The sequence below is a fragment of the Chiloscyllium plagiosum genome, unplaced genomic scaffold, assembly GCF_037043375.1.
Source record: "Chiloscyllium plagiosum isolate Xiang-an unplaced genomic scaffold, Cpla_swu_hap1 HiC_scaffold_30, whole genome shotgun sequence".
Lineage (NCBI taxonomy): Eukaryota > Metazoa > Chordata > Chondrichthyes > Orectolobiformes > Hemiscylliidae > Chiloscyllium > Chiloscyllium plagiosum.
In genome coordinates, this window is record NW_028270168.1 from 18,440,837 (window position 1) to 18,453,890 (window position 13,054).

At 43.6% G+C, this 13,054-nt stretch overlaps 1 protein-coding gene across 1 annotated transcript in view; it reads right to left on the reverse strand.

Moving 5' to 3' along the window:
* The window catches only part of cnksr1 (connector enhancer of kinase suppressor of Ras 1), an 88,412-nt gene extending 77,041 nt beyond the window's left edge, over positions 1 to 11,371 (reverse strand). The window contains exon 1 of the mRNA XM_043717490.2: positions 11,232 to 11,371. Within this exon, the coding sequence (XP_043573425.2) occupies positions 11,232 to 11,283 (52 nt within the window). The 5' untranslated portion in view covers positions 11,284 to 11,371. The remainder of the gene's footprint in view (positions 1 to 11,231) is intronic.
* Between the last annotated feature and the right edge of the window lie 1,683 nt (positions 11,372 to 13,054).

Below are 13,054 nucleotides of genomic sequence, written 5' to 3' on the forward strand. Positions count from 1 at the left end.
TGGCAGTGAATCTAGCATCTCTGATAGTTCTGGAGAAAATGACCACAACAGTGAACAGTGGTGCAGATTTCTATGCTCAGGTTTACAAAAGCCATCAACAAAGGAGGTGGAAAGAATTTCACTTTGAAAACTGAGCGTACTTTAGCAGCTCAAATGCACACAAGCCAGTCAACTTCAATATGCAGAGCAACCAGTAGTTGAAGTGGCAACACTGATATCAGTACTAAACCTACCTGTAGAAGCTTAAAGTAATTAGAAATCATTAAAAATACTGTGAACGCCACACAGGGGCTCACTAAAGCTACAATCTGAGTCTTACAATTAGGGTATAGTGCCCAATGGTAGAAACTGAAGTAAGTCAATTCCCTTAAAGAAAGTGTGGAAATTAATTCTTTGCTGTGCAACTGAAATACTCTTTAAGATGTGATTATGGCACAACACCATTTTAAAAAAAACTTGAAATAGTTTGTATATCACCAAAAAGCAGCAGAACAGACACAAAACATTTTTCAAAAATGTGAACACCATTCAAAGGGGAAAATATCAAAAAATTACTTTCTTTCTTCCATCCAGGAGAAAAGAAAAAACAGTATTTCTTCATTTTATAGTTCAGACCATCTAGGGGATAGCAATGATTGCAACATTTAAAAGGCATCTGGATGGGTATATGAATAGGAAGGGTTTGGAGAGATATGGGCCGGGCGCTGGCAGGTCGGACTAGATTGGGTTGGGATTTCTGGTTGGCATGGATGAGTTGGACCGAAGGGTCTGTTTCCATGCTGTACATCTCAATGGCTCTATGACAGTGTGGTAAAATTTCAACTACAGTTTCAGGGAAAGCAGCTCAGGTCACACTTTGGTTTCCTCAACTTAAACAAATGTAATTACTAATGTATGAAGAGAGAATTGTCTAAAGCAGGTTAGGACAATGGACCAAGGAGGAAGTCTGTGAGGATCAGTCACAAACATTTATTCCAGTCAATGAAAAAAGGAGTCAATGAGACACCCACGATTAAAAAAAAGGTGGTCAAGAAGAATATCCAATCAAATTCTAAGGCACACAAATAAAAAAAAAAGAGGTCAGAGGATTGAGGACTTTTTTAAAAAATGAATAATGGATGACCAAAAACCAAATATTCGGGGATAAATAAAACTGAAAGAAGAGCTAACGATGAAAATCTGAAACAAAAACCATAAATTGTTGGGAAATCTCAGCAGATCTGGTAGCACCTGTGGAGAGAAACAGAGTTAACATTTCAGTTCCTTCGTTAGAACTGGTGAGAAAATAATTTTATATTCCTTGCCAACTTAGTTTCATAATCAAACAGCAAGAGCTTCAATGAAGAGCAAGAGTGGCTAAAGTAAATGTGGGACCCTTGGAAGGAGCAACTGGGAAATTAATCATGGGGAGGAGAGAAAATTTAAACCATTATTTCGCATGAATCTTCATCTATCGATAACAGATAGGCAAGGTGCTAATAGGAGAAAAGAATTTTTTTAACAGTTTCTGGCATGAAGGGGACAAACTATTTGGTGAACTAATGGGATTATATTCAGAAACTGCCAGCATCTGATGACTTGCATCCAAAGGTTTTAAAGGAAGTGGCTGCAAAGATAATGGAGGCATTAGTCAAAAAATTCCTGAACTCATTGAATTCCAAGAGGGTTCTTGCAGATTGGAGGACTGCCAATGTGATGATCCTGTTCAAGAAGGACAGGAGCCTGAAAGCAGGAATCTATAAATCAATTAGTCTAACTTCTGTCATTAGGAAAATGCTACAGTCGATTAGGAAGAAAGAGCAGGACCTCTACAAACTTTTAATGCAATCAAACAGAGTCAATGAGAATGTGTTGTACTCAAGCAGCAGATTTTTAAGATAATCAAGTTGCCAGCTGTTGATAAAGTCAGAGATTTGTAGGAAAATGGGGTAGTGGGAAATCTATTTATGTGAGTCAATTGTATAAAGAATTTAATAACCAGAAAGAAACTTCCAGGGAGATGTTGCATAAGTACTTAATAGGGTTAATTGACATCAAGAGGCAAGCTGTGCCCATCCAAGATATAAAATGACTGTTCCAATTCTAAGGAGTTCCAAGACTGGTATTCTGGTGTTGCAATACCAGTTGTTCGAGTTGGATGCAGGTTTGCTCGCTGAGCTGTAAGGTTCATTTTCAGATGTTTCGTCACCATACTAGTTAACATTTTCAGTGAGCCTCCAGATGAAGCACTGCTGGTGTTTTCTGCTTCTTATTTACATATTTGGGTTTTTTGGGCTGGTTATGTCATTTCCTGTGGTGATGTCATTTCCTGTTCTTTTTCTCAGGGGGTGTTAAAGAGGTCCAAGTCAATGTGTTTGTTGGTAGAGTTCCGGTTGGAATGCCATGCTTCTAGGAATTCTCATGCGTGTCTCAGTTTGGCTTGTCCTAGGATGGATGTGTGTTTGAAGTGGTGTCCTTCCTTATCTGTATGTAAGGATACTAGTGAGAGAGGGTCATGTCGTTTTGTGGCTAGTTAATGTTTATGTATCCTGGTAGCTAGTTTTCTGCCTGTTTGTCCAATGCAGTGTTTGTTACAGTTCTTGCACGGTATTTTGCAAATGGCATTAGTTTTCTTAGTTGTCTGTATAGGGTCTTTCAAGTTCCTAGAAGCATGGCATTCTAACCGGAACTCTATCAATAAATCCATTGACTTGGACCCCATTTACCACCCCCCTGAGAAAAAGAACAGGTAATGACATCCCCATAGGAAATGACATCATCAACCCAAAGATCCCCAGATATATAAATAGAAAGCAGGAATCATCAGCAATGATTCATCTGGTGGCTCACTGAAGTTGTTACCTCGTATGGTAACAAAACATCTGAAAATGAACCTTCCAGCTCAGCAAGCAAACCTACATCCAGAACCTCAACCTAAGTTACAAATCTTCTCAAAACTCACTAGTTGTTCTAGTATTTAGTCCATTTGGATAACAATAATGTGTAGTTAATGTCCAATGCCTCATAAGAGACCATGTTTTTCAGACCTTAAAACTGGGTTACATTTTATATTGTAAACTATGACTGCTTATCAAGACTGAACTTATCTCCTGTCAAATACTTCATATGGGCATGCTTCACAAATGATATCAGCAACTAAGCCTAATATCAATTAGGATTGGTGGCAGTGAATTTACTCATGCCATCTTAAATAATTCCAGAGAAAATTACAATACTGCATTATAACACAATTTTCCTCTCCCTTCATACCCAGCGTTTTCAGGGATTTGTTGGTATGGTTTGTTGTCCCCTTGCTCATCGCTGACAAAATGAAATTTTTTATCTAGTTCTCAGTGTCTCTCTCCTCAATGTGGCTTTTTAAAAAGACACTAACCCAGTTCTAAGATGTGTCCAAAATACTATACTTTAAATTGTAACAGCTGCACAGAGAAGAGACCTGAATTTCCAAAAAGCTACACAGCATAATCCTGGGCGTGTTCCAGGATAGATTGCAGCAGGTGGAAAACTGACCATCTAGTATCTGAATCATAGCCACCCAACATCTCAAGCATGTATAGAGATGTTAAACCATATATTTTAATTGTAGTGAAGTAGGCTATTAACAGTTACAGTGGTATCAGGAATGCAGAACACTTTTACATCATTAACAGTCTTTCATCTTGGTGTGATGTAGCAAGGTACAAACATTTGACTATTATGTGCATTCAGAGTCATCCAGCACGGAAACAGATCCTTCAGCCCAACTCGTCCATGCCGACAAGGTCTCCTAAACTTAACTAGTCCCATTTGCCTGCTTTTGGCCCATATCCCTCTAAACCTTTCCTACCCATACTGTCCTCTGGCAGCTTGTTCTATGTATGCACCACGTTCTGTCAAAGAGTTAACCCTTAGGTCTTCTTTAAACCTTTCTCCTCTCACCTTAAACCTAAATCTCTAGTTTTGGATGCCCATAACCCGAGGAAAAGATCTTGGCTATTCAACTTCTGAATGTCTCTCATGATTTTAATCAATCTCTGTAAGGTGACCCCTCAGCCTCCTACACTCCAGGCAGGAAAGTCCCAGCCTACCCAGCCTCTCCTTATTGCCCTTCAGTCTCAGTAATATTTTGTAAGTCTTTTTTGCACCATTTCCAGTGTAGTAACATCCTTCCTATGCAAGATGACTGGAATTATACACAGTACTCCAAATGTGGCCTTACCAATGTCTTGTACAGCCCAAACATGACATTGTAATTCCTGTACTTAGCACCCTGACCGATGAAGATAAGTGTGCCAAATGCCTTCTTCACCGCCCTGTCTACCTGTGATGCCACTTGAAATTTAGAAAACATCAGGAGAGTAGAACATGACTGTCAACTAAGATACCTGGGTGTTAAATGCTCATATTTTGCTTTACAATAATGAGAAGAATAAACATTTTTGTCCTGTGGCTTTCCATTTAGCTGTGGTCATCATTAAAAAGAACTGCAGTTTGAATTCTTTTGTCAAGTTTATATACGCTACAGGCTTAAGCAAGTGATTCAAATAATTAGTGGCTTTTAATGACCAAAAAAGTCATTTTAAAATTTATTGGTTTAAAGATCAAAAATCCTGTAAGTCCCAGTAGCTCTTACATGGGACAAAAGATAAACTGTTCCATTTGAAACACAGATTGAGATCTCAGAAGAATCAGTTGCAAATAGAAGGGATGGAAGAAAGCATAAAGGACAGGTGATAAAATAATCTATATCTAAATATTTTAGTTGGCTCAGCCATACTAATGGCAAAGAAAGGAAAACATCATGTCTTATAAACAAAGGTATTAGTTTAGAACTTACAGTTATTGTCTGTTTGCTGTTTTTCCTCTCAAAGAGCTAGGTGAAAAGATTTCTATTATAAATAGCTCTGTTTTCTCAACTGTTAAATTGCCAGCATTCTAGGGGAGGACAAAGAAAATGCTTCAAAAGACATTGAAATTCTCTGTAGAAACTGGTATCTTATTGTTGACTGAGAGCTTGCCAGTTTTTCAAAGTGCACAACTTTTTCATCAAGCTGTATAATGCTTTGAATCCAAATGCCATAATAATATAGTGAAGTCAGAGAAAAAGAAGCAAATGCTGCTAATGGACCCTATTGTTTTGTGGGACATCATGCCCCCACGTGCCCAGCAATATGTGGGTTTAGAAGCAGTCTGTTGAGTCACAGTAAGACAATTGGCAAAATATCACGAACCTGAGCACACATCATCTTCAAATTGATGGAGAAATGGCAACACTAAGTTACATCTTTTGTTAAATGTATTCAAATTAATAATTTTGAAATTAAGTTAGGATCTAGATATGTGGAATGTGACATATGACAAATCCTTTGAAGGCATAGAATAAGTCTAACAACTAAAGATTTCTGTCTTGGGCAAATTCTTGAACGTTAAACCAATAAGAAACACTAGATGATATAAGAATTTGGGGGTCCTCTAGTTGAGTGACCAAAACGTTAAAGAGCTCATTAATAACAGATAGAAAAAAAAGTAATAAAATTCAAAATGTCTGCTTCTTCATCATGGAATGTATTATAGAAACGTTAGCTTGATTTCTATTTATTTTGTTGTACGAGCTGCTCCATGTGTTTGAGGGGACAGGTAGCCCAGTTATACTAAACTGGTTTTAACTTGGGATTTCTGAGAGCTAGGTATCCATAAATTAAATGTGTTTTCCATTCCCTTGTAAGGGCATCAGTCTGGGGGCTGATTCTAACATATGTGTCTTATCAGTACCAGAAGCTGGGTTTCTCCCCTTTGCCAACTAGACCATTGTCTGGAGATTACTGAAATGCCATTATTGATAGTACAAAGAGCTAAAATCAGTCACTCAAGTCACTTCTGTGACTCTTCAAAACACTTAGTGATGGGATATCATGGCAATCCTAAGCAATGTCTGGCTCAGAGAATCTTTTCAAAAGGCACTGTTAGAATACACTGTATTTTCCTATAGTAATTTAACAGTTTGCTGTACAGTATTTTGACTCATTATCTGCTTCAACAAAACATTTTAAATTGTAAATAGATCTGGTGTGTGGTCTGACTTGCACAAATCAACCCAGCACAGTCGATGTTTTCTACATTCTACATGGCTTCCTGAAAGCTCAGTGTAGAGGAAAGTGAAAAAAAACCTGTTTGAGTCATTAAGGGATGCAATCTATTTGTGGAAATACTTGCAAGCCGTTTACAAAAGAACAAAGCATTGGAAAAATCCTAAATCATAACAGAAATTTAATTTGCATAGTTTAACCAACATTATATCTTCAGCTGAGAGATGATTGTATTGTTTAATGTGCCACTGGCAGAAATTTTCAGACATGATGGATGAGAAGTCAATAGGAATATTTCCTACCAGAATGCTCCCTAACTGCTCTCTGCACCTTTCCCCACCCCCACCAACAACCTGAACATTTCCACAGTAATGTTCTCAGATAATTATTATCTTATAGGATCCTTGGAGGTGACATATTCCAGGACCCACAGGAGGATAGAGTTCATAACTTGCAGGAGGAAGAAACTATTTGGCCCAACAAGCTTATCCTTTTGTGACAGATCTCTTCAATCCCTTCTCTCTCCAGAAACACACACAGTTGTCTGCTGAACTCAGTTACACGGTCCCAACAATTTATCGAGGAGAAAGTGAGGTCTGCAGATGCTGGAGATCAAAGTTGAAACTTTATTGCTGGAACAGCACAGCAGGTCAGGCAGCATCCAGGGAACAGGAGATTCGACGTTTCGGGCACAGGCCCTTCTTCAGGAATTCCTGAAGAAGGGCCTGTGCCCGAAACGTCGAATCTCCTGTTCCCTGGATGCTGCCTGACCTGCTGTGCTGTTCCAGCAATAAAGTTTCAACTTTGATCTCCAGCATCTGCAGACCTCACTTTCTCCTCGAAGATTTCAACCTACTGCGAATCCTCTTACAAGGATGCCTTCCTTGAAGAAGCTCTCTGCCATTCCTGAAGAAGGGCCTGTGCCCGAAACGTCGAATCTCCTGTTCCCTGGATGCTGCCTGACCTGCTGTGCTGTTCCAGCAATAAAGTTTCAACCCCCAACAATTTATCACACTGTTAAAACAATTTTGTATGAAAAGGTCTCACTGAATCTTCATCAGTGACTAATGTGCCAGGATTAATTTGGTTCACTTATATTTTGAATTAATTTATTCATGCAGGGGACATCAAAGTCACAGGCAATGCTAACATTTATTGATTATAACAGCCTGCCTCAAAGAAAAGGTGCTGAACCATCTTCTTGAAATGCTAGTAATTGTGGTGAGATCTATGTGGTGCAAGTACACCTATAGTGCTATTGGATGGGGAGATATGAATACAACAGCAATGGAAGTGCTACATATAGTTCCAAAAAGGAATGATGTGCCAGCTGGAGGTGGTGGTCTTCTCAGGCATCTCCTATCCTTGTCCTTCGAGGCAGAATTTGTAAGTTTTAGAGGTACTGTTAAAAGATGCCTAAATGAGTTGCAGTAGTACATCTTTTAGACGGTACATACTGCTGCCACAGTGAATTGGTAGTGGGGAAGTATATGTTTTAAGGTGGTGCATTGGGATGCTTTGCCCTAGATATTGTCAAGCTTCTAAAGTGTTCTTGAACCTACACCCATCCAGGTAAATGCAGCCTATTATAAACACTCCTGACTTGTACCTTGCAAATGGTGGGCAGCCTTTGTGGAGTCTGGAAATCAGTTACATACTGTAGAATTTCCAGATTCTCGATTGCTCGTGCTATATAGTATTTATATAATCCAGTCCAGTTTCTAGTCAATGGTGAGCTCAACTACCCAGGACATTGAGGGTTAGGGATAGACAATGCGACAAGGAAAGCTGGTCAGGTTCTCTCTTGTTGGAGATAGTCATTACATGCCACTTGTGTGGTGCAAATGGTATCTGCAACATAAAAGTGCCCAAGTTTGGACATAGTTCAAATCTTGCTGTTTTCAGGCACAGGTTGCTTCACTATCAGAGGAGCTGTGAATAAAAGCAAACTTTGCACAATTAAAAAAATTTCCACTTCTAATCATATAATGGAGAGAAGGCCTTTGATGAAATGAGATTATATAAAATACATACAAGGTTGAGCCTAAGACATTGTTGCAGACGTTGCCCTACGCAATGTCCTGGAGATAAGGTGCTTGGTCTCCAACAGCTGCATCTTCCTTCGTGCTAGGTACAACTCCAGCCAAATGAGATATTTCCCCAAACGATTCTCATCAACTTCAATTAAATTAGGACTCCTTGTTGCAACACTTGATCAAATGCTGTTTTGTTATCTTACCCAATCTCCAGAATTTACAACTCTTTAGTCCATGCTTGGACCAAGGATTTAATGGGTCTGGAACACAGTGGACCTGGCAGAATCAAAAATAGTGCTTCAACAGACAGATTGTTGGTACCACTTAATGGTACTATTGACGATACCTTTGATCCGCTTGCTAAGAACTGAGAATAAGCTGTTTATGATTTGTCCTGCTTTTATTGCATAGGATATACTGGGATTATTTCCATATTGATGAATAAATGCTAGTGTTAGACTGAGTCACTGAGGTTAAGTTCATTTTGCATGTTGTTCTGCAAGTTTTTGTTTGAACCACTTCAAAAATCTTTTTTTCCCATATAAAGTGCTCAGCTTCCGTTCCTGACATCTGGACTTGTTGATGTTACACCTTCTCAAGGTCACTCCACACCACTATACCTTTCAAGGTCCATATTCTCTTATGATTTGGTGACTAAAAATGTACACAATACTCCAAGTGGGACCTCATCAACGCCCTGCATGGAAATCTGATTCACATTTGGTCTTCTGGTAATTTCAACTACAAGTGAAATGTCTATTTGCAATTGATTTGCCCACAAACTCATAGATCTTGAACATCAGCATAAAGTTCACTGCTCTGTACTATCAATAAAGTGGACCACAATCAACTGCAGCACAGAACTGACAGAAGCACATTATTGCAAACCATTCCAGTTCGCTTTTGTTGTGCACAACCTAATAATGACTTATTTGACTCTCTTGGCTTAGTTCTGAAGAATGGTCACTGAACCCGAAACATTAACTCTGATTTCTTTCCACAGATGCTGCCAGACCTTTTACATTTTTCCAGCAATTTCTGTTTTTGTTTCTGATTTCAAGCATCACGGTTCTTTCAGTTTTTTTGTTCAGAATTTGAAATTGTATGGATGTTTAGGAAATAACCTATCATACACATAAATTGGTCCCTTATGACTGTAGTTTTATAGAGGCAAAAGTTTGAAATACTGTAATGTCAGAATTGAATTCAACAGCATTGAATAGGGAATATCCAGTTGGAATAAAAACAAAGTTGTTGTTTGGCCCTCATTGTTTGACTACCAAAGTGGCTGTTGCTGAGACAATTCAACATTCCAGAGCATGGAAAAATTAATCCTTCATCTCAAAAGTATCATTTGGGGACAAGAGAATCTGGTTTTGACTTTACACAAATAAACCTTAACATAAAACGATAAAGTTTTCTTTTGGCTTTTCGGGGCTGTGCATTGGTCTAATAGTATTATCACTAGGCTGTTAACCCAGAGACACAGGTAATCCTCTGAGAATCTACCTTTGAATCCTGCTGAGGCAGACGGTGGAATTTGAATTCAATAGAATCTAGAAAAAAGGGTCTGATGGTGACCATGAAACCATTGTCAATTCACTGTTGGTTCACTAATGTTCTTTAGGGAAGGAAATCTGTCATTCTCCCCTGCTCTGGCTTACATATGACTCCAGAACCACAGCAATGTGGATGACTTAACTGCCCTCTAGACAATTACAAATATGCAACAAATGCTGGCCTAGCCAAAGATGCCCAAAAATGCAATTACTCCAGACAAAGTTAAAATTTATTGTTACATCCACTTTTTAGCTGTACTAGCAGCTTGCATAAATTTTAAGTCAACCTCTACTGACCATGGATTGAACCTCTTCTCCATAGTCAAGTAACATAATTCCAACTCCAGCATTTAATTGGACGGTTGTACCTGGATTTCTCTTGAGTGTACTTCAATTTCTTGACTCTGTGTCATTATATTAAAAAAACTACTGATGGCATAATACTGCCAACAAACAATACCCTATTCCCAAAGAGAAAGTGAGGACTGCAGATCTTAGAGATCAGAGTCTAGAAGTGTGGCGCTGGAAAAGCACATCCGGTCAGGCAGCATCCGAGGAGCAGGACAGTGGATGTTTCCAGCACTAGCTCTTCATCAGGAAATGAAGAGCTTATGCTGTGCTTTTCCAGCGCCACGTTTTTTCACTCATACCCCATTTCCTGTCTAGAAAGCATCTTACTTCCAACCTAGCAATGCCATTAGTGACCATGTTCCAGGACCTGATCACCTTTCCTCCGATCCATGCCGAAGCTTGGAATCCACATCGCCTTCTGACGTAGACAACAGTCTTCACCTTCTGACCCATAACTGGACACATCCCATCAATGCATTGTTTCTACATTGATGCTCCTGCAAAATACCTAGGGATAGTTCGCAAGTAAACAGTAATAAATAAATAGAAACACTGCCTTTCGAGTGTCCATGAACGTCGAATCGTATCTTGCTGTCAGTGCTGTGACTGAGACAACAGACTCTCGTTAAACCGAAATCTTTGATTCGTCATTCAAACCTCGAATGAATGTGAAACAAAAGTCTGATCTGGGACGGGGATCCAGTGTCGTAGGTTTGAAGACGTGCAGAACGAATCGTACTTTCACTAGTGCAAAGGGGAGCCTTTTTGCTCAATTTACTCCAAAGTTGAGTGGGAAGAAACACATACGTCAGTAACAAAATCAGAAATTATTGGAAAAACAAAACACAGCAGGTCTGGTAGCATCTGTGGAGAGAAAGGGGAGTTCACGTTTCAGGTCCAGTGACCCTTCTTCAGAACAAGTTAGTAAATCAGTCCTGTTCAAGATGAACAAGCCATCGAGGAGCGACGGGTCGCTTCTTATTGTATTGGGAAAAACAGCCGCAGATTTGACTATAAACAACAGGCAGGTTACAGATCGGGGGAGATATGTGTTGCACAATCTAGTGATTGTCAACAGATTACTTTTTTCACTGTTTCTGGTGGAATGCCGACCCAGACACAAAGATCAAGGCAGGACACAACTTGTTGGGCTCCTTGAAGAAGAAATACCTGGTGACGCTGCCTTTGTGAATATCCTTTCCCCTTCCGGGATCTCTCACCTTGTAACCACAGCGAGACCTTCCCGGGGCTCCAGCTGTTGATCGGCTCCATCCCCACCTCAATCCCAACCAAGACACACGCTGAGTTGGCGACTCCAAATCGCCCAAAACTCTCTGAGATTTTCACCAAAACTTCAGCCGCTTCCGCCCAGCTCCGTCACTCGCAGGTAGGCGGCGGCGGATGCTGATTGGTCGCTGCACCTGTCAATCATTGACCAAACCAACAAGGTGCAGCCTGAAGAGGTGAGACAAGAGTGAGAGGTGAGGGCAGCCTGGGAGGGGTGTTGGTGCTGGCTTAGACTCCCAATCTGGGGAATCTACTGGCACCATAAATCAAAGAGTTATTGTCAGTATTCCTCCTGAGAAAACTAAAATACCTGAACGCAAATCCAACTCCAAAAAGAGCGAAAACATTGCACCAACAATGATGAAAATAAACGACCTGCTTCATTTGCCAACGCAATGGAATGATAGTTGTGTTAATGTTCCCGAAAACAAATCCAGAGAAGGAGAGAAAGGGGGGGGAGGGGAGGGGGGAGGGGAGGGGGGACGGGAGGGGAGACGGGAGGGGAGGGGGGAGGGGAGGGGAGTGGGAGGAGGAGGGGGGAGGGGAGTGGGAGGAGGAGGGGGGAGGGGAGTGGGCGGAGGGGGAGGGGAGTGGGCGGAGAGGGGAGGGGAGTGGGCGTAGGGAGGGGAGGAGGAGGGGAGAGGGGTGGGAGGGGAGGAGGAGGGGAGGGAGAGGGGAGAGGAGGGGGGGAGAGGGGAGAGGAGGGGGGGAGAGGGGAGGGGGGAGGAGAAGGGGGGAGAGGGGAGAGGAGGGGGGGGGAGGGGAGGGGGAGGGGGGGAGGGGAGGGGGGGAGAGGGGGGAGAGGAGAGGGGAGGGGGGGGAGGGGGGGAGGGGGGGGAGGGGGGGAGGGGAGGGGGGAGAGGGGAGGGGGGGAGAGGGGAGGGGAGGGGGGGAGGGGGGAGAGGGAGAGGAGAGGGGAGGGAAGAGGGGGAGGGGAGGGGACAGGAGGGAGGGGAGGGGGAGGAGGGAGGGGAGGGGGAGGAGCGAGGGGAGGGGGAGGAGGGAGGGGAGGGGGAGGAGGGAGAGGGGACGGGAGAGGGGAGGGAGAGGGGACGGGAGAGGGGAGGGAGAGGGGAGGGAGAGGGGACGGGAGAGGGGAGGGAGAGGGGACGGAGAGGGGAGGGAGGAGAGGAGGGAGAGGGGGGAGGGAGGGGGGGAGGGGGGAGGGAGGGGGAGTGAGGGGGGAGGGAGTGGGGGAGGGGGGAGGGAGTGGGGGAGGGGGGGAGGGGGATGGGGGGGGGGAGGGGATGGGGGGAGGGGAGGGGGAGGGAGGGGGAGGGAGGGGGAGGGAGGGTGGGGGAGGGGGAGGGGGGAGGGAGGGGGGGAGGGAGGGGAGGGGGAGGAGGGGGGGAGGGAAGGGAGGGGGGGAGAGGGGAGGGGGGGAGGGGAGGGGGGGAGGGGGGAGAGGGAAGGGGGGAGGAGGGGAGAGGAGGGGGGAGGGGTGGACAGGAGGGGAGAGGAGGGGGGGAGAGGGGAGGGGAGAGGAGGGGGGGAGAGGGGGGCGGAGAGGAGGGGGGAGGGGGGGAGAGGGGAGAGGAGGGGGGAGGGGGGGAGGGGAGAGGAGGGGGGGGAGAGGGGAGGAGGGGGGGGAGAGGGGAGGAGGGGGGGGAGAGGGGAGAGGAGGGGAGGGGAGGGGGGGGAGAGGGGAGGGGGGGGAGAGGGGAGGGGGGGGAGAGGGGAGGGGAGGGGGGAGAGGGGAGGGGAGGGGGGGAGAGGGGAGGGGGGGAGAGGGGAGGGGAGGGGGGAGAGGGGAGGG